General features: G+C 57.1%; 1 protein-coding gene across 1 annotated transcript; it reads left to right on the plus strand.

Annotated features, from left to right (window-relative positions):
* The first annotated feature begins 616 nt into the window (after nucleotides 1-616).
* On the plus strand, nucleotides 617-18,529 carry LOC117654121 (dachshund homolog 2-like). The gene is made up of 11 exons (XM_034400313.1): nucleotides 617-1,678; nucleotides 7,604-7,633; nucleotides 7,974-8,110; nucleotides 9,594-9,738; nucleotides 10,279-10,338; nucleotides 13,625-14,166; nucleotides 14,657-14,740; nucleotides 16,129-16,275; nucleotides 16,365-16,547; nucleotides 16,966-17,145; nucleotides 17,235-18,529. The coding sequence occupies exons 1-11, from the start codon at nucleotides 816-818 to the stop codon at nucleotides 17,276-17,278; spliced, it is 2,415 nt and encodes an 804-aa protein (XP_034256204.1). The 5' UTR covers nucleotides 617-815; the 3' UTR covers nucleotides 17,279-18,529.
* Nucleotides 18,530-22,426: the final 3,897 nt, after the last annotated feature.

Genomic DNA, 22,426 nt, shown 5'->3' on the forward strand with positions numbered 1-22,426 from the left:
GAGGAAACGCCGGAACAGCTTTAAAGAGCATCGGTGATGGCGTGGCGCTGCGTGGCGCTGCGTGGCGCGGCGACCGACGGGACGGGCCTAACAGTAAGACGGTGTTGCGGACGGGCGGAGTGCGCAGCCGAGCTAGCGCCGGCTAGCGCAGGCCGCGGCAGCCCCCCGCCAAGCCACGCCAATGGGGAGCGGGCTGGCTCGGGCCCGGCCTAGGCCCCGCCCCGCCCGCCTTTACCCCTCCCACTTCCCCCACCACGCGGGCACTCGCGGGCCCCTCCCCTCCGGCGCTGCGCCCGCGCCCCCTCCCCCCGCCCCCCGGCACACCGGACCACACCTCAATAACGCGATCTTGGGCATCAAACTTATTTTTCTGTTTCATTTCCCCTCCCCACCCCGGGCCGTCCTGGCCGCGCCGGCAATGCTGTCCCCCACTCCGCGCCACTCCCGTGTAGTGTGCCGTCTTCAAGTTTTTCTCTCGCTCTCTCTCGCTCCCGTGCCGACTTCTCCTCCGCTCCGCGCTGTTCACCGCGGCTGGCCCGGCTGCGCTCGGTCGCGCGCGGCTCGGCTCGGACCGGCCAGCCAGCAGGGAGGGAAGGACTCGCCTGGCGCGCCTGGCTCGCCTCTCTCAGTCGCTCTCTGTTCACCACGGCGGGCGGAGCTAGTCCTGTGTGTGGGTCCCTCCCCTCCGCGAAGTGCTCAGCGTCTCGGCAGTGTCACCAGCAGTGTCACCGACAGTGTCACCCGGGATGTGCGTGTGAAGTGTCTAGTGCGAGCCAGTGCGTGCGTGTGAGTGACTGAGTGACTCCGTCGACAACATGGTCACAGAGATGGTGATGGACTGCTCCTTGAACCACGACAACAGCAACGGATCCTCCGCGTCCAACGCGGGCTCCCCACGCCCCCCGACCGCCAGCGAAGGCGCCCCCAAGCCGCCGGCGCCGCTGTCCCCGTCCACGACGTCGCAGGGAGGCGTCGGCGCCGTCGGCGGAGGCCCCCGCCCGGAGGACATGTACCACCAGCGGTCGCCCAGCCCCCCCGCCAGCCACCAGCAGGCCGCCATGCACGCCGCCGGTTTCGACGCGTCCGGCCTTGGCCGGCAACACCTCGGCCACCTGCCGGCCTCGGCGCAGCTCAGCCCGCCCTCCATGATGCACCCCAGGATGCACCTCGGGCCGCCCGGCCTCGGCCTCTTCAACTCGCTGGTGCAGCACGCCGGCCACACCAACCCGCTCGAGTTCATGGCCGCGGCCCAGGCGCAGGCCCAGGCGCAGGCTCAGGCCCACCACGGCCACCAGGGCCCCGCCGGCCACCCCGCCGGCCACCCGGGCCACCCGCCCCGGTCGTACAACAGCCCGCCGCCCATCTCCAGCTCGGACCCCACGGCCAACGAGTGCAAGCTGGTGACGTACCGCGGCCAGAAGGTGGCCGCCTTCATGATCAACGGCGAGACCATGCTGTGCCTGCCGCAGGCCTTCGAGCTCTTCCTGAAGCACCTGGTGGGCGGGCTGCACACCGTGTACACCAAGCTCAAGCGCCTGGACATTGTGCCACTCGTGTGCAACGTGGAGCAGGTCCGCATCCTGAGGGGCCTGGGCGCCATCCAGCCCGGCGTCAACCGCTGCAAGCTGCTCTCCTGCAAGGACTTCGACACGCTGTACCGCGACTGCACCACGGCCAGGTACTGTTTCGCCACCCTCCTGTTTCCCTAGTCGAGGTGGTCAAACTTAAGGGGACTGACATCTTTCAATCCGTCTCCGTTCTTGTTCTCGTCTTCAACTTAGCCGAACTCGCTTGGTTTTCTTCCTTCGCCTGCAACTGTCTTTCCTCGCGTTTATTTGGGTTTTGATCAACGACAGTAACAACAACAAGAACAACAACATCAATAACAACAACAAATCCGAGGCTACGCAGGGCGCGCGAAGGGGCGGAACCCGGAAGTCCATTGCAGCATGGGCTCTCAGTGAATGACATTCGCGCTCTCATCGGGCGCTCCTTAGGGATGCGAGGGAGACAGACAGAGCGCCGCAAGCAGTGCTTCGGAATGACCCACTGGGAATGACACCTCCCCGCTCAGCCCGGCCCTAATTGTACGCGGCCGGGCATTTTGGGGATCTCTTTCCGAGAACGTTTGGCACCCCGTGATTAGGCGACCTGGCGCGCCGTCTGCCTCGGCCCGCCTCGGCCCGCCCTGCCCCGGCTGCCCCAATTTTTCTCTTTATTTACGGACCGCGTATTTATCTCTTTATCCCTGCGAGGAATCTCGCTCTGTTTGGGTTAGCGCCGCCGGACCGGCCGAACATCGCGATGCGTCTCGCCGCAAAGGAGCCGCCTCGTCGGTCGACACCTTGGTGAGGTGACGCATCGCCCCCGCCAACAAAAGGACGCGTGACAGAGCGACGACAGTAGCATGCACCGGGACTACTGACGACCTGACTATTTTTTTTGGAATCGAACTGAGCGTGGCTGCGACGAGCCTGTTACACACCGAAACGCAAACGCACGACGTTACAGCAAAAGGTTTATTTTTCTTACAAGAATGTCGTCAAACTTGTCAATGACATTTTTATCACGCCCATGCAATGAGTGTAGGAGCTTAAATAAAAAGTTCATCAATTTTCGATAAAATTTTCAGCATTTTAAAGTTAATAAAAATGTCCTCCTTTTTCTTCTCTTGAAAAGTGACAACAAATTTTTACAGTGATTCGCTCATTCGTTCCTCCGGCTGTTTTGGCCGGTCGTTTTGCTACAGCACACGGCGTGAGGTCCGCAGGGGGACACGACACAAGGGCCGAAAGCTTTCGGCGCTGAATACGTAAAACGCGATTTGGGAATTTGTCGAGGCGCAAGCGACTCACTGCGAAACCGGTTCCCTTACATCGTGAGAACCGACGCAACAGTCATAAGCTCGGATTGCTCGGCCGAACAAGTGGCGGTGCTGGCGGGGCTGGCGGTGCCGGCGGGGCGAAGGGATGTCGCCCCGTCTCTGCGATCTCATCTCTCATCTTCGCGCATCGTCGCTCCCTACTAACTTTGAAGGGGGAACCACTTCGAATTTGGGCGCGCGCACACTCGCTGTCTCTCTCACACGTACGCACGCGTTATTGAATTATCATTTCCTCCCAATTTGAAGGACGAATTTTGGGCGCCGCCTTTCCCAAAGTTTTCCTAGTGAAAGCCCCATTTCGCTCGGCAGTCAAATGGGGCGCGCGGCGCGCCTTGGCCGGCAGAGGGCGGCGCGGGCGGCGCCGTCGGCAGTTCGTGACGAACCCGTATCAATCCGGGCCGGGCGCTGCTGTGCTGGCGCAGGCTCGGCCGTGTCAGAACCGAAACTCGTTACGGACAAAAAGGCGCCCGGAGAATGGAACTCGCGGCGCCGGGAATCGAACCCACGGCCACGCGTCCAAAGTGGCGCTGCCGAGGGCGCCGCCGCCGATCGCCGAAAGTGTTGCGTCAGCAACAGTGTTACTGGTCCGCCGTCTCCTTCCGAAAGCCACCCTCTAAGTTTCCGTGTATGTGCGACATTAATCGTCTCAGTGGCGTCTTGGAGGGAGCGAGGGTAGGCGGACGCAGGGCGAGAGAGAGAGAGAGAGAGAGAGAGAGAGAGAGAGAGAGAGAGAGAGAGACGCCGTGTCTCACAATATAGCAGCAGGCAGTACATAATTATTGGGTTGAACCACCAGTCCTATATTCGCCATGCAATTAGTTAGTTCCTATGGTGCCGGCGTGTAAGTGCGTGCGTACGTGTGTGTGTGTGTGTGAGCTCGCGTGTGTGTTCGGGTGTGTGTGTGTTTGTGTGAGTGTGTGTGTGTGTGAGTGTGTGTGAGTGTGTGTGAGTGTGTGTGTGTATGAAGTGCCCCGTCGTCTGATTCTACGCGTCGCGGCGTCATGGGCTATTTTTATTTTTATAGCGATTTCCATTGAAATGACGATGGCGTCGTTCGAATAAACGGAGTGAACGGAGCGAACGCGGTCCCAGTCATCGACTCTCGCGCATACTAATCTAAGTGGGGCTGTAATGATTCGGCTAGCTCGATCGTGGATCGGCTGGCTAGCTCGGCCGGTGCGGCCGGAGGCCTTACGGGACTTTATGACTCGCGCGTGTCCGAAACGCGTCCAAAACGCGTCCCAAACGCGTCAGTGACGTCTCAGATGCGGGGATTTGAACCCGCGATCCCGTCGTGGGCCATGTGGCGCGAAAAGGGTGGGAGGGTGTCTGCTAATTCCGAGCGCGGCAGCGTCGTCTCTCTCGCACCCCTCCGGGACGCCCCGTGAGTGCGAGGGAGACGAAGCGTGCCGTTCCGAAGCAGCCTGCTGGGGGAGTGGCGAGGCGGTCGGCTAAAAACTAGAGCAGCTCGTGGTGGGGTTGGGGTGGGGTGGGGGGTGGGTGGGTGGGGTGGGGGCGGGAGAGAGGCCCGCTCAGCTGGCCTTTCAACCAGGCCGGCCAGCCCTCGCAGGTACCCTCGCAGGTGACGAAAAGGAACAAGCTCTTCCCCCTTCTGGAGCAATTTCACCTTTCTCCCTTCCTTACAGTGCGGCGACGCTCGCCAGATTTATGTCCTTCCGTGTTGCTCTGTCCGTGGCCCGCACTGTGGCGCCCCCTTGCGGTCATTCCTACAAACGCAACGCAAGGCATCGCGCGTCGTATAACGCTGGATAACAATCCTTATTATTTGGGGCACATTGGCCGTTTAATTGAATCCCAGGCCGTATTTCACAGCGTGTCTCTCTCGCTGCTCCCTCCCGCCGTCGCTCTGTCCCTCTCGCACCTCTGTCGTGATGCCCTGCGAGTGCGAGAGGGACAGAGCGACGACTGCGCCACCGCCAGGACCGCCAGCCGCTGAGACAATGAGAAACACAATAAAACAGACTCTGTACACTCTGCCGGCGTTCTGCAGCGCTCTGCGGGGTTACTGCTGTGGGTCCTGGACCCGTGGCCAGCTAATCCCCCCCCCCCCCTCTCTCACACACAGACACACGTAACAGAGACACACAAACGCACTCTTCCACACACACTCACGCAACGCACATTGCTTTCCTAAAGGTCCTTGGTCCTTCCCCCCTGCCAAGGGATTCCGAAGAACCGCCTCGTCGCTCTGTCTCTCTCACTCCCTTACGGATCGCACCGTGAGTGCGTCAGAGACAGAACGGTGGTGGCGTTCACGCCCGCCTGGATCGTTTCCAGTTTCGGTCGGCGCGGCTTTCCCGTTTTCGTGCCGACTGATTGACGCGGGGAATGCAGCGGCCGTCTCTCTCGCACCCACACGGGACGCCCCGTGAGTGCGAGAGGGACGCCGAACACCGTTCGGAACCGCCCCGCCGACTCATCCGGGGAGTCGCTCTGTCTCTCTCGCACCTACCCGCGACGCCCCGTGAGTGCGAGAGAGACCCTCGCTGGCGCTGCTGGCGTGGCACGTGGGTGCTCCCCTAACCTTCCCTACCCCGGCGACGCTCACCCCGTCGCTCCCCTCCGCGACTCCCGCGGCGCCGGCCAGTCTCTCTGTCTCTCTCGCTCCCCCGCGAGTGCGAGAGAGAGAGAGAGAGGGAGAGTGCCGGCGGGCACAGACGGAGCCGAGCAGCATTTCCGAATGCCGACTGGCATTGCTCGGCGTTGCCTCCCCTCCCGACGGGCATTCGGATCCGAATCCGAATGGGCTGCGCGCGCTGCGCGTCCCGAGCCGCGCCGGCCTCGGCCGCTCCGTCGGCCCGTCCGATTCCGCTGTGAGTGTCGTCGCGGCAGTGGCGGCGCTGCGACGCGCCGGAGGCAGCCGGAGGCCCTCCAGTGGCGGCGCCTCCCCTCCGGCACGGCGGGCACGGCGTCCTGGTCGTCGTCGCGGAGGTCGCGCGCGACGTCGCCGCTTACGCCCCGCGGCAACGCCCGCCACGCCCGGCGTTCAAGTCCCCGGCCACCGCAAATATTGTGAACGCCGCTGCAGTCGCTCTGTCTCCATCGCACTCACGGGGCGCCCCGCGCGGGGGAGCGAGAGAGACAGAGCGGAATCGAAAGGAGTGCGACATGTTTGCCGGCCCGTTATTTGATTGATGGTCGAAGGAATCCTTATTTAATTACCCGCGGATCAATTACAAAAGGATGAATTAGCAATTCGAGTCGACATAATACACTTCATTAGACAGAAAAGGCGGCTGCTCCATAATGAATGGCCGTCCCACCTGTCTCGCTCGCACCCGCGTCCGGGGCCCGCCTCACCTGTCGCCCCGTCTCTCTCGCACCCGCATAGGAGCGGCGGGAAAAATTCAAACGGCGCGTGCGTGAGCATGGAGGGCGTGCTCGCCACGCCCCCCTCTCCCCCGGCCACGTCACAATGTTGTGGGGCGGAAAGGACCGTCGGGTCGGCCGGTCCGGTGCCCCTCGTGCCCGCCTGCATTTTTATGGCCGTGTTTTCAAGGCGACGGAAAGTGGCCTTTGCGAATTAATCTCTTCTTCGTGCATTGATGATCGGCATAACGTTTCCCTTCCTGTGAGGACAGCTGTTTTGCCATTCAGAGCGAAAGGGGGGGGGGGGGAGGGCGACTGGTGATGAGGTCCCAATAATACGGACCTGAGCGGCTTATTTGTTTTACCGCCACGAATCGGTTATTTTTCCTTCTGCCCCCGCTGTGTGTGAGTGTGTGTGTGTGCCAGCGAGGCAGCGAGCACACTGCAAGGCAGTGCGAAGGGAGTTTGAGAGAAAATACCGCCGCCCGCTGTTATTGTTGCTGCTTGATGAAATATTGTTTTTGTTTTGGTGCCATCCTCAAGCTCGGAACACCTGTAACTCAATTTGGATTTCGGGTAAAAAATAAAACAAGGGCTCAAAAGACAGAGAGGAGCCGCGCGCGCGCGGGCAAAAGGAGTGGGTTGTCTTTTGTTGTTGTTGTTGTTGTTGTTGTTATTGAGAATCAATAACCCTGGATCACACTGGCAGGGGAAAGGCAGGCGAAGGGAAGAATGGATTCAATTTGTCATGGCAACGCCTGCTTGTATTGGGTTTCAGCCATTAACAAGTTCCCAGGGAATAGAGCAATTAGGAGAATGAGTGTCTCAACACCTGCCCGCCGAGTACACGCATGCCGTGCTGTCCCTCCGGCCCCCGGTGTGCGAGAGAGACGGCGATCAATAACTGTTATGGAGGCGGGAATGGAGTGGATCGTGGGGGTCGTTTCATTTCGGTAATTTTGGGCGCTGCGACACACGCATCTTTAGCGGTGTATATATTTTTCTCATGGTGACGAACTGCTTTTCTCCGTCTTCATAGATCTCTAGTCTTGAAAGTTGTGACTACCCGGCTTTTAGTTTTTGTTTTCTTGTGCTCTATTTGTTTTCTTCCGGCAGAGTGAAACTCTTCTATCCAGTCTCTCAGGTAACAGGACTTGTCTCTATTGTATTCCCCGCCCTTTCCGATCTTTTTGCACATTCCGTGATGCACATAGTAGAGTCTCACTTCTAGAGAAGTATTACATGCCAAGATTGCATGAACAACACCAGAACTAGACAAAAAGATTAGAGCCCTGTTGCCTGTGAGTCTGGGAAAAGGAAAAAAAAATAAAAATAAAATGGTAAAGCTTTGACGATTCGAGTACATTTTTTCCTTTCTTCTTTTTTCAGGTGCTTGACGTCTCACAGAACCCCAGACAGGTAGGCAGCTCGGCTCTAACTTAATTAGTCAATCACAAAACGCAAAACCCCGAAATTCCTTTAGTGTAGCCACGGAGTGAATCCCATCCTTGATTTATTTACTTTCAAACTTTTTTCTCTTCTCACAAAAATATGGATGCTTCCGCCTCCGGCACGAAAGGGCTGGGTGCGCTGGAGGCAGTCGCATTTCTTTATTGTAAAAATCACCCTTTCCCCTTTCTCTTTGTGAAAACACCCCAAAAAACGCGCGCACTTCCCTCCGCCCTGTCGATGGAGAGTGTCTCTGCCAGAGGGACATTTTTGGACCGCAAGTATGAGGAAAGGGTGTGTTCTGTTTCAGCAGCCGGCCGGGCAGACCGCCGAAGAGAGTGCCCATGGGGCTGAGCCTGCCCGCCTCGCTGCAGGGACACCCGCAGCTCAAGAAGCACCGCTTGGAGAACGGCGACTTCGCGCCCTTCGAGAACGGACCCATGGGAGGTGAGTGGTCGATGCCGGTCGCAAGAGCCTTGTTCGCCTTGTTCGCCCGTCCCTTTTCAATAATTATCTCCCAAATTAATTCCCGGAAAGGGCGCGATTTGTACTTCCGGGATAAAGGCTTTGTCCCCGCGATTAATAGCCTTGGCCACACATTCAAATAAAGCGCGGGAAATATGCCGGCGTGCCGGGGCCTTTTAGGGTGTGGTGGCGCCAGGCCGGCAGGGCCGCAGGGCCGCGAGGCTGTGAACAAGGGCCTGCAAGGGCCGCACTACAAAGGGCGACACCTTTGCCGCGCCCTGCCGCCCAAAGCCCTGCCGGCCCTGCCCGGCCGCCGCGCGTCGATACGGGAAAACAAGAGGGCGGTGGATTAACGATCGGCCATTTGTCGGTCCGTTTCACGGTGTTTCACGAGGGCGGTGAGAGCCTCCTTGACCGGCCGGGGGACCGGCAGGACCGGCACACTAGCGAGGGTGGTCTATGAATTTAGACTGGAATGCGGCATAGCGGCTGACCGCGCTTGTGGTCAGCGAGGTGTGCCGAGTGGGGAGCAGTGGCGGTTGCCTGCCCTGCCTGCCCTGCCAGCCCCGCCAGCCCCGCCAGCCTCGCCAGCCCCGCCGGAAGCGGCGTGGTCACACCGACCGGGCATTAACAGCGTTAGGAACACACCCCGACCGCCGCGACCGCTCTGTGACCGCTCTGCGACCGCACTGCGGTCGCAATGGACCACCAGACACACTGCGCTGTGCCGCCGCTCCTTCAAGGGGAGTGGCTCATCCATTTTTTGGCGCGTCATTGTGAAATCATGAATTCATCCCCCGCGTCTGTAAAAACGGCAAGGGTTGGAATTAGAGGGCGGAGCACGGAGAGGACTGGCGTATCTCATTGAGTTACTCTAGGGGTCCGCTCTCGGCGCTCTCGGCGCTCCCAGCAGCGCTCTCAGCCCCGCGAAGCCACCACTATCGTCCCGGCCGGCATCTGCACGTCAGATAAAAATTCGACATGCGGTAATAACTTCAACGTCCTTTCCGTTTGTTTAATTTTAATCCTTTTTTTGTTTGTGCCGCGCTGCGCGCGTGGCACGGCCAGTCATATCGCTGGCTTGTGATTTGAATCGGGCACGCGCGGGCGGGGGAAGGGGAGGGGGAGGGTGGGGTATCGCATCATCTGTTTGATCTGTTGGGGTGTCGGTGCAGTTTTGACGGGACTGTCTTTCATCGACGGGTTGGACGACCACCCAAAATCTACTGTGCTAAAAAAAAACCCTAAAATTTTTAACTTAGACTTTTCTAAAATCTACAGTGCAAAAAAAACCCAAAGTTTTCAACTTGAGTTTTTTTTTTAAATTGACAAGTTAACACAAAACATCTGTGTGCTGCTGTGCTAAATAAAAGCTAAAATTTTTAACGTGATTTTTTTAAAATCCCTGTTAAGTTGATGACAAGACTAATTTTACTCGTGTTTTTCTTTGTTTGTGTGTGTGCAGAGTCCCGCATGGAGAAGTCACCGCTGCTGTCCAACGGATACAACGCACCGCCCACTCACCTGCACCCGATGCACCAGTTCTACCACCCCAGCCTGCCGCACCCGGTGCTCAAGGGCCAGTCGGCGCCGCTCGAGGCCATCGCCAGGTAAGGGCTTTCACGAAGTACGAGTCCGCGCCATCAGCATGTAAATCCGGTCGTCCAGCCGCCTCGGCTCGCCTTGAAGTCCGACAGCTAGTGCTACCAACCACGGAAACATTTTCGTTCAAATGCAGACACGCGACGCTTGCCAACCTAACCTCTTTTTTGCTTGTTTCTAAAAAAAAAAGCAAATTATGCTTTTTTGGCAAACCGCAAGTACTGTCCCGTTCTGGTCAATAGAAATATCGCAAAATAATGGGAATTGAAAACCCTTTCTCGCAAGCCTGTCGGCGGCCCCGTCTGCAATGCGGCAATCCGATTAGTATTTCTTGTTGCTTTTTGTGGCCGCTGGGCCAAAGCAAAGTGGTGGGGTCGGGGCGACTCAGACGCGGCGACAAATCGCATTTCCTGCCCCGGATCTGTCACCTGAATCAAGCCAGCTCACACCTGAAAGAAATTTTGACCTTTTTTTAAAAAAAAAATAAATATGAAATTTTAAAAAGTAAAATAATTTAACGAAAACGAAATTTGCTTTGTCCCTCTTAGATCGGGTATCTGGGAAGACTGTCGCGCGGCGTATGAGGACATCGTCAAGCACCTGGAAAGGTAAGGAAGGAAGGACAGAGCGCCTACATTTTTGGGGTGTAGCTGTTCACCGCCCCCCTCCGGATGGCCCGCATGGTCACGAAACAAGCGTCAAACCTCGCGCGCTACATTCGCGTTGTCTCTCTCTCCCTCATTGCCGCGAATGCAATGAAAAGCCCACGAGCGTTAAAGTGGCAAAGGGGTGGGGCGTTTAAATATTAATGCCCGCAAAAGTCATGGTGGGCGCGCTTTGCGTGCTGTGCGTGCTATGCCGCGCTCTGTATTCATACACTGGCAGTGTCATCGCTGCGAGATGTGTTCCAACCCTCTCATCACATCTCTAGGTCGCCCCGCCCCGCCCCACCACTCGGTTGCGGCTCTCGCTTTCGCGAACCTAGAACTCATTTTGTGCGTTTTTATTTCTCTCTCTCTCTCTCTCTCTCTCTCTCTCTCTCTCTCTCTCTCTCTCTCTCTCTCTCTCTCTCTCTCTCTCTCCCTCCCTCCCTCCCTGAGGGATGCGTTGGCCACCTTCCGTCAAGACTCGGGTTGCCAACTGGCAGGCTTGCCGACGGCTCATCCGAGGCGGCCTGGCGGCGGCGGCCGGGAACGCCGAATGGCAACCCTAGTTACCCATTAGCGGGGGGATGCCATGCATATTACAGCGCGGCGTGGCCCGCCGGCTCACCCCTTTCATAATCAAAGAACAGAAATGCATTCGAAAAGATGTTGAATTATGCACGTGGCCCTCTCTGCCCATTGCAGCCGTTGTGTGTGTCTGTGTGCGTGTGCTCTCGATATGAAGCAAAACACGGCGCGCGCACGCACGCGCGGAGGGAAATCTCCCGTCACAGCGGGGATTTTTCCCTCTTCCGCTCTGACGCTCGCAACAGGTTCTTGAATGACATTTCGCTGCGCAAAAGCAGAACAGCAACAACGCGCCTGGATGTTTTACGGGGCGGAACGGCGAGGGCTTACAAGGCGGTGTGGTGGTTTCTGGCCACGGTTTTCCGGCTGTGTACCCAGCGGGCCTCTCAGCAGCAGCAGCAGCGTAGCGTAGCGGAGCCGACCGGACCCTCTCCATCCCTCTGACAGTGATACGAGCGAAACTTGATAGCAAATCCCAAATGACGGTCTGTGTCTCTGCGATTATTCGCGCCATTAGGACCACACACACGCACACACGCACACACACACATACACACGCACACGCACACACACACGCGCGCGCGCGCACACACACACACACACACACATGCACACACACACACACGCACACGCACGCACGCACACGCATGCACGCCGTCCTGCTAGAAACTCGCATATGGAGCTCGCGCATACTCACACCCACATTCACATCCATTCCCATATTCGCATTCACATTGGCATTGGCGCCCACACCGACACCCACTCGCACCCACGCGGCCCCTCGTTAGGCGGTGTGGGTACCCACAGCGCACAGCGGGGGCGCGGCGGGGCGCGGCGGGGCGCGGCGGGGCGTAGCTGCGTGTTGCCCAGGCCTACTGCCCAGTGCCATTCCGTTTAGCATTCTACTACCGTGTGTTCGCGGCCCGTCCCGCACTCGTCCAGCGCTCGCCCCGTACCAGTTCCTTTCAAAGCTCACTTAAACTCGCTTTTCCACGGCCAAACGCTTTCCTTCGGCTCGGCTCGGTCGGCTCGGCTCGGCTCGGCTCGGCTCGCGCGGCTGCCTGTGGGCCCCTGCGGCGCGGGGCCGGCCGGGGCGCCCCACCGGGGGCTCTGCCGGTCTGCCGCTCTGCCGGGCCCCGAATCGAATGGTTAGCGCCACAGCAGGCTGGTTCCGAAGCCCCCTTTCGTCGCTCAGTCTCTCTCGCACTCCTCCGGGACGCCCCGAGGACGCCCCACGGCCCCACGAGCGCGAGAGAGACCGCCGCGTCGAAGGCCGGCTGTTCGGAATGAGTCCGCAGTACGGCACGAATCGGACTCGCTTTATAAAGAAGTGATTAGCAAACACAACGTGATGGTCTTGTTGTGCTCCGTCGGCCCTCTCCTTGCTTATCGAGATGCTACCCGCTTGTACAGTCATCACCCTATTTAGTACCACCACTAGTTTCCCGCGCTGGCGATCCGGCGATACGGCGGGGCCCAGCGAGAAATGAAAGAAGAAGAAGGAGGGGGAGGAGGAGGAAAAAAAAGGGTGAAAGAGAGAAGGTCTTTATTTCGCGGTGGGATTTCTGCGATGTAGTGTAGCGTAAGTGTATGCTAAATCGTGGCGGACCGTTGGCAAGACTGCTCGCTCGCTTATCCCAACCGCATCGCCCGACCCTGCCAGCGCCGAGTCCTTGCCTCGAAACCGCCAAATAATATCTCAAGCTCGATTTAATTATTTTCTCCTCCTGAATTTTTTCTAATTTTTCGTAGATTGATTTTTGAAACCAATTTATAAACTGCAAAAAACTAAATTTTTCATAATTTTTTGTTGCAAAAAAATAAAAAGTAGCTCAGTTTTCCCTCCTGCCACTAACGACACCGACGTGAGCGCAATGAAGCACTTTGCTAGGGTAATGGTGGGCCCCGGCTGGTTCCGGGTTCGAATACCGGTAAGGCGCCCCGTTCTGCGAGTCGTTTCGCGAGAGGAGGACCTCATATCCCGTCCGGGTAACGAGAGCTCTCAATTGCATTTAATTATACGTTTATCCCAATGCCGGATTGCGCCTTTCTCCGTCTCTCTCTCTCTCTCTCTCTCTCTCTCTCTCTCTCTCTCTCTCTCTCTCTCTCTCTCTCCCGCATGCTAATGAAGGCTGCACTTCCACGCCCTTCGCAACGCGTCGTTGTCTGCCCGTGTTTTATATCAGAGCGACTGGTTTGTTGCTAACTACCAGTACCTTACTGCCCGCCTCATCCTGATTATCATAATCATTTTTTATCGTCATTATCATTGTTACTGTTATCACTGCGGTCTGGGAAACTTTCTATAAAGTGGGACAAGGGATCCAGGTTAGTTTGCCAATTTCGGCGCGCGCTCTCGGAATCGTCTGTTGTTGCGGGAATCCGCGTTGTGTGTGTGTGAGAGTGTGAGTGTGCGTGCGTTTACGGCTGCACGGGTGGACGGGCGGTCAGTCCGTTTACGCCTAGTGCTCCCGTCGGCCTGCTAAAGCATGCTAAAGCATGCTAAAGGTCGTGGGGCGATTTTTAAGTATTTTCGCCGCGGGCTGGACGCCCTGCCGGACGCCCTGCCGGACGCCGCGCCGTGCGTAAAAAATAATGCCAATCTTAAAAATGCAAACGTGTTTGTTGTTGTTGTCTAACCGCGCTGTTTTTGTTGTTGCAGGCTCCGGGACGGCCAGGGCCGCGGCGACGGCGACATCCGCCAGGGCGCGCTGGGTTCGCTGGGCTCGCTGGGCTCGCTGGGGTCCCAGGGCGAGGACTTCTCCAACGGCCACAGCCCCGTGCTCAACCTGTCCAAGGGCACGGCGGGGTCCGCGGCGTCAGCCGGCTCGCGCGCCTCCGCCGGCTCCCCCGTCGACCACTCGGACAGCGAGGGCGGCGCCTCGGATAAGGACGACGACGAGGACCTCAACTCGAACCCGGACGAGGACGACGACAACCAGGACACCAAGCCGCCCAGGAGTTCGCCGGGGTCCTCGCCGCCTCCGATGCCCGCTAACCTGGCGCACCTCACCGTGGGCGTCGGCGTGGCCCCGCTCGCCGGCCTCGGCGCGGGGCTGGGCGCCGGCATGGCCGCCAAGGCCTCCGTCGGCGGCGACCCCCGCCTCACCTCCACCGAGACCATCCTCCGCAACATCGAGGGCCTGCTGCAGGTGGCTGCGGACAACGCCCGCCAGCAGGAGCGGCAAATCAACATGGAGAAAGGTGAGTGTGTGTGCGTGTGTGTGAGTGTGATTGTGTGTGAGTGTGTGGTCAATGCAGCTGATTTGGTCGGATAGCGTCACCCAATCAGTGCGCGTAAACAAGGTCCCTGCCGTGGCAGTGCCGTGCCGGCCGTGTCACTAGAGGCGGCCGATTCATCAGGCCGCGGGGCGCAGGGCAGCGGGACCGCGCGGGGCCGCGGGGAGTGGGGGAAGTACGGCAGCATGCTGAATTGGGGTGGATGGCTCACTCTATTACCCTAAAGCGATGGCCAGCCATGCACATTCCCCCTTCACCGTTCTGTCCGTCTGTCCGTCCGTCCGTCCGTCCGCCCATCTCTACTCGCGCGTAACAATCGAGTCACTACTCAGTCAAATTGAGATTGCTCGCGTACCTTATCGCTGCCACACACACACTCACTGCCGCGCCAATCAGGTTGCCTTTCAGTGTCTGTCTGTCCGTCCTCTCTGACGCAGTGCCTTTCCTTTTCCAGCCGAGCTCAAGATGGACGTGATGCGGGAGAGAGAAGTCAAGGAGAGCTTGGAGCGCCAGCTGTTGGACGAGACGAGAACCAGGGGTGAGTTTCACAGTGCAACCCCCTGTTCGTCCCCTGGGGACGCCATTAACACCGTTATAGGTGCAAATTGCTGCAACGCGACACCCCGTTCGCGCCCTACACCTGTCACCCCCTCCCCCCTTCCCCCGACGCCATCACGGTGATATATTACGGAGCGCGAACCGATTACGCCGCGCAATTCGGCAACGCTTCTTACGTGGTCCAAAATTTTGCGCGCTGGATTCCAAGTTCATTAAGCACGTTGCGCTAGTCTGTAGGGGCTGGAGTTCAGTACTGCCAGTAGGCTTGCTAGCTTCCGCCCGAAGACAGTTTAGGGTAGCCCTGGCATCCTAAGGTAGCCCCTACACCTTAAGGTAGCCCTGACACCTTAACGTAGCCCTGACCCTGACACCTTAAGGTAGCCCTGACGCCTTAAGGTAGCCCTGACGCCTTAAGGTAGCCCTGACGCCTTAAGGTAGCCCTGACGCCTTAAGGTAGCCCTGACGCCGTAGCCCTGACACCTTAAGGTAGCCCTGACACCTTAAGGTAGCCCTGACACCTTAAGGTAGCCCTGACACCTTAAGGTAGCCCTGACACCTTAAGGTAGCCCTGACACCTTAAGGTAGCCCTGACACCTTAAGGTAGCCCTGACACCTTAAGGTAGCCCTGACACCTTAAGGTAGCCCTGACACCTTAAGGTAGCCCTGACACCTTAAGGTAGCCCTGACACCTTAAGGTAGCCCTGACATTTTAAGATAGTTTCAAGACACTTTAAGGTAGTTCTAAAACACCCTAAGGCAGTTCTAAAACACCTTAAGGTAGTTCTAAAACACCTTAAGGTAGTTCTAAAACACCCTAAGGCAGTTCTAAAACACCTTAAGGTAGTTCTAAAACACCTTAAGGTAGTTCTAAAACACCCTAAGGCAGTTCTAAAACACCTTAAGGTAGTGCTGGAACACCTCAACGTGGAAGTAGCAGGACACCTTAAGGTGACTGTTGGACACCTTGAGGCTGAGACACCTCGACACTCCGGCCCCAAGGCGCTCCCTTCCCCTTCCCGTAAGTGCCACCCCAGCTCGCCCAGCGCTCCCAGCTCACATGGCGTCGCGGCGCCGAGTCATTATTTGTGAATGACGCTTGTAATTAGGTTCCATCACGCGCGTGTGCCGAGCCGAGCCGGGCCGAGCCGAGCCGAGCCGAGCGCGGAGGGCCTACCAGGACTCGGATACTCATGAGTATGTCATCGCCAGCCGCCATCGTGGCGACCCCCTTCTCCCCCCCTTGCCCGCCCCTGGGAAATTAAGTTCTCTCATCAGCGACGCGCTAATTGTCTATGCACACGATCGACGTAAGGCAGCGCGAACAACACGCTCCCCAAAAATACTAAGTGATTCCGGCGTCTGTTGCAGTACTCTGCCAGAAGCGGCTAAAGAAGGTGCGCCGGGCGTCGCGGCGACTCCAGGAGCAGCTGGAGCTGGAGATGAAGCGGCGGTCGCAGCTGGAGGAGGTGCTGCGGACGACGGGCGCCTCCAGCGAGGCCCTGCGCATCCTCACTGGTGAGTCACGCCGTCCAGGACGATTCCCAGGACATGCCAACGGTTCCGCAACACCGCGAACTCACACGGTTTGTTTTTTCCGCCAACAGAAATGAAGGCGTCCTCATCGGTCAGCACCTCGGAGATGACGTCACCGCGGTCGTCGCCGGTGGACCGACGGTCCGCGTCGCCCGCCAGCGCGCCCCTGCCGCGGCCGCAGAGCCAGCCGCAGCCGCAGGCCGCACCCGTGCAGAGCCAGGCGCGCTCGGCCGCCTTCTGGCAGAACTACTCAGGTGCGGATCAATCAATGGAGTTATTTCGATGTATCGATGGATCGAATCGCCGCCCCTGGCGCCCCTAGCGGCGGCCCCTAGCGGCGGCCCCTAGCGGCGGCCCCTAGGCGCCGCGCGGCCGGTCCGATGGCGCCCCCCGTGGCGCCCTGCCCCGCGGTGCCCTGCCTGGCGGTGCCCTGCCTGGCGGTGCCCTGGCGGTGCCGCCGGCGTCTCGGCCAGACAATGCTGAGCCCTCGTGGAGCCCTCGGGCTGAGGAGGCCGACCCTTCGGGACCCTTGGGCCCCCCGCGGGCCAGCGGCAGCGAGACGCAGAGAGCGGCAGCCTGCCGTGTGACTCAGCATGGGGCGGCCGAACATAACCTCAAAAGAGCTCCTAAGCGGCCCGCTTGCTCTACAATGAGATGTCCCCGCTGTTGCAGAAAACCTGGCGCAGGAGCTGGAGAACGAAAGGAAGGCCAAGCAGAAGCAGAAGGAGCAGGCCGTACAGCAGGACCACCGCCTCCTGGCGCAGCACGCGCAGCACGCGCAGCACGCGCAGCACGCGCAGCACGACACGGAAGCGATAGCCATGGACCTGGACAGCAAACCCCTCGTGCAGGGTGAGTCTCCCCCTCTCTCTCCCCCATGCGGTGGCGCCCCACGCCCGCGCCCCCAAACTGAGACTAACGTCCTCTCTCTCTGCTTGCAGACCTGAGGTGGCCGACTGAGCACCGAGCGGCGATTATCAGTTGAAGAGTGTGTGTACCAGGAAGCCCCCGATCTCTCGTGTGTTATAGTGTAGTTTCATAGAAGCAAAGAATATTCAGCTAGATTTAAAGAGTCGACGCATATGAGTGTCCGCGGTGGCGCCGCCTAGCGGCTGGACGCTGAAGCGACGCTGAAGTCAGAGGGGTCCGTCCCCCTTTGACTGCCCAGGCTGTGCGAACGTTATACGAAGTGAGTGAATCGTGATGCAAGATGTCATCTCACCGCCTTCTGGACAAAGCCTTCAATATCTCATCGGTTTGTAAGTTGATTTCTCCAAGGCGGTGCGCTGATGGATCAGTCCCTTACGAACCGTTTGGGTCGGCCTGACGGCTTTGAGTGATGATGACTGATGTGGAAGGCAGTGCCAGAACATTCTCACAATAGGGAACAGGACGGACCAGATCCAGCCGCCCCGTTTTGTTTCTGAGACTGTGTGAACGGTTGCACAAGGAAGATGTTCCGTGTTTGTTTCTGAGGCTTTGGACGCTGTTTTGCCGTGCACGATTGAAGCATAGTAGCTTTTGTTGAAGGCTCTTTCTTTCCTCATTGTGATTTGTTTTAACTTTAAAAGAAGTATGTTGATCTGGCTGCGCGAAGCACGCGGCGTGTTGTTGTTACTCCCAATTATCTGTTGTGCTTTTAACAAATTATAAACTGTGTTTCGTCTTTTGTTGTTTGTGCTGTAAATCGGTCTGATTTCTAGGAAACCCAGCCTTTGAAAACAGTTTGTCTTTGGTTTCGAAACATCGAATGTGGATGAAACATTGTATAAATCTGTATACTATCCTGTGTTCCTGTTTTTAGTATAACTGAGCCCCTTTTTACACTTTATTGTCCGAGGCAAATGTCGATCGGACAAAGTCCAGCCGACGGCACAGTGTTACTCTGTTGGCCGGGATCTGAAGCAATCCCTTCCACTTGATCTCCTGATCTAAATGTAGCTCGCGAGTTGCATTCTTCTAGATTATGTGACTGTGACATGTAAAGCCCTTCTTAAGTTCAAGACTTCGTAGGGTTTTGTATATATTCTAGTCAATTTACAGTTGTAACTTCAGAAATTTACCAATCTTAGTGAACTGTGTTAAACTATTATGCAAACGCTTTCCCTCAAAATTTATTATTATTATCATTATGTATTTGTAGAGCTATGGAAGTGTGGAAAGATATGTACTATTATTACCATTATTAATTATTATTACTATTATTATTATTAATAAAAGTAAATTATTACCCTCATTTTATTTTTCTTCTTCACCCATAAAATAGGCATACCATACACAAAAACCAAAACGCTAAAAAAAACAAAAAAAAAACGTGATAAAGTTTGCGTGTGACGTCATCTGGCGTTAGGGGTGAGTCGAGTGTGAGAGAGAAAGTCAGCAGTGGCGCTGAGCCAATAGAGAGACAGAGAGGGGAGCTATTTCCGCACATGCTGTTTGCGGGTCGGACATTCGACTCTGGCCATCCATTTGACGATTGCTTAGTCGGCCCGCCTGGACGACTTTGACCGATCGGCGGATCTATATATACGCACACACTCACACGCACACACACACACACACACACTCGTGCGAGGCCTAGGTAAGCAGATGTGTTGCGCATAAGATATTGCGCGCATCTCGGATTCAGAGAGGTCCGTCCACGTGGTCAGGCCGGTAAAAACGTAAATTCCTGCCGCCCAGTCGCTGTTCAAAAACGGTATGCAACCGCCACGCTCCGGGCTGGCAGTGCGGTATCGGGTTGCGAGGCCCCGATCGCCGTGTAACGAGAACCCCGCAATGTAATTGACTTCCCTTGACTTGTCGGTCGGCCATCACATCGAGCTTTGTTTTCCGACCTGGTGGCCGTAACGTTAAAAAAAAAGCAAAGACCGAAAATATTCACTTAATAAAAAATGGCTCTTTGTGGGAACTTTGAGGAAAAGTGGCGGTTAAAAACACCAACACCGTGACACAAAAAATCCAAATAATCTGAAGTTTGAAAGAATTGAATGAACGGCGTTTTGAAAACTACGGAAAACAATGGTTGTCTCACACTAACCATTTTGATGATCACATCTTGGGGCGTGCGTCGCAGGGACCAGACTTTTCTTATTGTTATCCCCCCTCAATTTTAGCGGGGCTTTCAGCACGCTGCCTCCCGGCGGGCCGCTGGGCTGGGCGCCTCGCTCGGCGCGAGGCTCGGAGGGACACGGCGAGGGGGTGCAATTGCACCAGAGATAAATGCCCGCCAGCACCTGTGGCTCTTTTTATTTTTTAATCCGTCTTCGGCCGGATGGCCCGCGGAGGCTCACCTTGCGGCAACGCGGAGCAACGCGGCCATTTGGAGCACAAACTGCACACTGGACGCCACCTATAACTTTCCTAATAAATAATCCCATTTTAATCTCTTGCGTAATATTTTAATTCTCCGCGCGCGAAGACATAACCTGGGAAACAAGTTTTGTTTTTTTTGCCCCGCCACCCCTGGCGATTTATGGCGGGAAACACGTTTTTCATTTTCACTGCGGAAGCCGCAGCCCGGTGTCATTGCTTGAACCTGAGGGGGCCGGGTTCGAGCCCCGGTCGGGGCAAGCGCTTTCGGTGACGTTCCACCCGCAAAAACACGCACACGCGCGCGCCAGTACACACACACACACACACACACACACACACACACATACACACACGAGAGACTCCGCACGACAATGCTCATACAACACGCACATTTATTGTGTGTGTGAATGTGTGTGCGGTTGAAACTCACCGCCTGTTGAGCGGGCAGGGGCGGGAAGGGCGACAAACACCCTCCCCGCGCCACGGCCGTGCCCGGGCCGTGCCACACGTTAACTGCGGTGTAGTGACATCACGGGTCGTTGGCGTCGTCCATTGATTACCTTAACAAACCGAATGGGGCCCTCCCATTCCAAAAGCGACCGAATTTCGACCTTCGGGGATTGGACTCCGCCATCCGCTCGAGACTGGCCGTTCCCCGGCCGGTCACACTCTTCGTGTCTCGCTGCTGTTCCAGTGGGAATGTCTGCAAGATAAATATGCAGCCCGCGCGCTAAGAAAGGAGGTAGTAAGTCATATTATTGTGGACAGGCTTCCCCCTCCCCTCCCCAATGGTCAGCTTCGCGATGACGGGCGATAGGAGGGTCCGGTGCGGTATGGGCCGCGCCGCGGCCGCCAAGGTCTGTCTCTCTCACTCTCCTCCGTCGAGTGCCGCGGGTGCGAGAGAGACGGAGACACGACGGTTGGGACTCGGCCGCTGCCTGATGGATGAGGGCGGCAGATAGAAGGAGTCTATGACCATTACACGAGTCGGACATGAATCAGTCAGACGGAGAGGAAATATTGCGTGGGCTGGCTTGCGTCGCTCCATTTCCCGCCTCAACGGACCAATTTTTCTTATTCAGATTTTTTTCGGTCCCGGAATCACGGATGAAGTTATCTGAAATTTCTTTCAAGGCGAAATGTTTGACCAGAGTACAAGTACTTCCCGAACTACGTTTTAGTTGACCCAACTAGTTTCCTTTTTTCCCCTCATTTCTTGGCCCTGCCATGACACTCTAGACCGCCGCAGCTACTCGGGTTCCCCACTTCCTATTTCATCCAACTTGAATGCAACCCCCATTGCTGCGTGGGGCGCTCCGATCGAAGCCCCATCTGTGTCCGCGCTGTTAGGAAATTCAATACATTGACATCGATTATTTTTTTGAAATCAGCTGCCAGAATGGTACTTTCCTTGACACTTCAGACTAATTTTCTTGAAATCACTTCAACTATTGTTCAAGAGATGGGTTTAGAAATACAAGAGCAATACAGTAATTACGTGAGCCGAACGCCTGCGAAGGTGCGGATAGACTGCACTGCAACACACGGACGTGTTGCGGGTCTGCCTGTGCGGCAGGCGCCCGCCTCCCCAGATTTTCAAAGGTTTCGTCCGAAGCTTCCGTACCACAAATGCAACCTCCTTTTCCTCGAAGAGAAATGGGAAAACTCGACATGCATGTCGCCATCCTGTTACGCCATTGTATGAAAAATAGAGCACACGTTACGCCCGTACCAGCCCGTAACCGACCCGCATCCCCTTTCCTCCGCCGGGCCTGTTTGGAAAGAAATTTGTTTCGTTGCGTTCGTTTTCGAGTGAGAACAAAGAGCAGTTTTTGGAGTCTCAACATTTGGGAGTTTTCGAGGCCAGTTTTGTGGGGTTTATTGTCAGACGGCGTCCTCCAGCTCCTTGCTTTGACAGAATTTGACGGTCTGTTCCAGTGCAGTGCCCCACTCGCCGCTCGCCAGCCAGCCAGGTCGGCCAAGCACAGGCCAGCCCCGATCGCACCACGGTTCCCGATAGCTTTCGACAATAACTTCCGCAACATAAAAATAAACACGTCGTGGGATCTCCGCCACCCCCGCCTCCTCCCTTTCTTCGAGTCGCCGCGGCGCGCTGGGGCTCCAAGGGGTCGGCGCGAGATGAGCGACTTTTTGGCGCGAAAAGGCGGTTTATGCGTGCAGAGCGTGTGTGTGAGTGTGTGTGTGAGGAAAAAGGGGGAGGGAGTGGCTCGCGGGACTGCGCGTGGACGGAGCGCGATCCGACACACGCACCGCCCGCCCGCCCACACACACACACACACACACACAGACGCACGCAGAGTGTGACAGTGCCGGTAGCGCCACGACCCTGCTCCCTTTGCGCCCAATGCGCCTTCTCTGTCCCTCCTTTCGCATTCTCACACCAGAGTGCCAGTGAGACGGAGCTCCCCGCCACACACACACACACACACACACAACTCGGGCGGGTGGGCAGACGGGCGCGCGGAGCACATAAATGTGGAGATATCGGCTTCATGCGATTTCTTCGCTACTTTATGAGTGTTTATCCATGGTGCCAAAAGCGAGGGGGTGGGGGAAGGCGAGCACGGACGCAGGGAGGGGAGAATATTTTGTGTGAAGGTGGCAGTGCCATCTGCTTCTCTGGTGGTCGCCAGCGTGGGTTAGGACCCCTTGCGCCCTTTCCGTTTCGATGGCCCCGCCTTACACACACACACACACACACACCACACACACACACACACACACACACACACACACACACACACTCACACACACGGAGCCAGGGAAATGGGCGGTCGGTGAGTGCGCTACGCATTTG

This window comes from Thrips palmi, unplaced genomic scaffold (genome assembly GCF_012932325.1).
Source record: "Thrips palmi isolate BJ-2018 unplaced genomic scaffold, TpBJ-2018v1 HiC_scaffold_10, whole genome shotgun sequence".
Taxonomy (NCBI): Eukaryota; Metazoa; Arthropoda; class Insecta; order Thysanoptera; family Thripidae; genus Thrips; species Thrips palmi.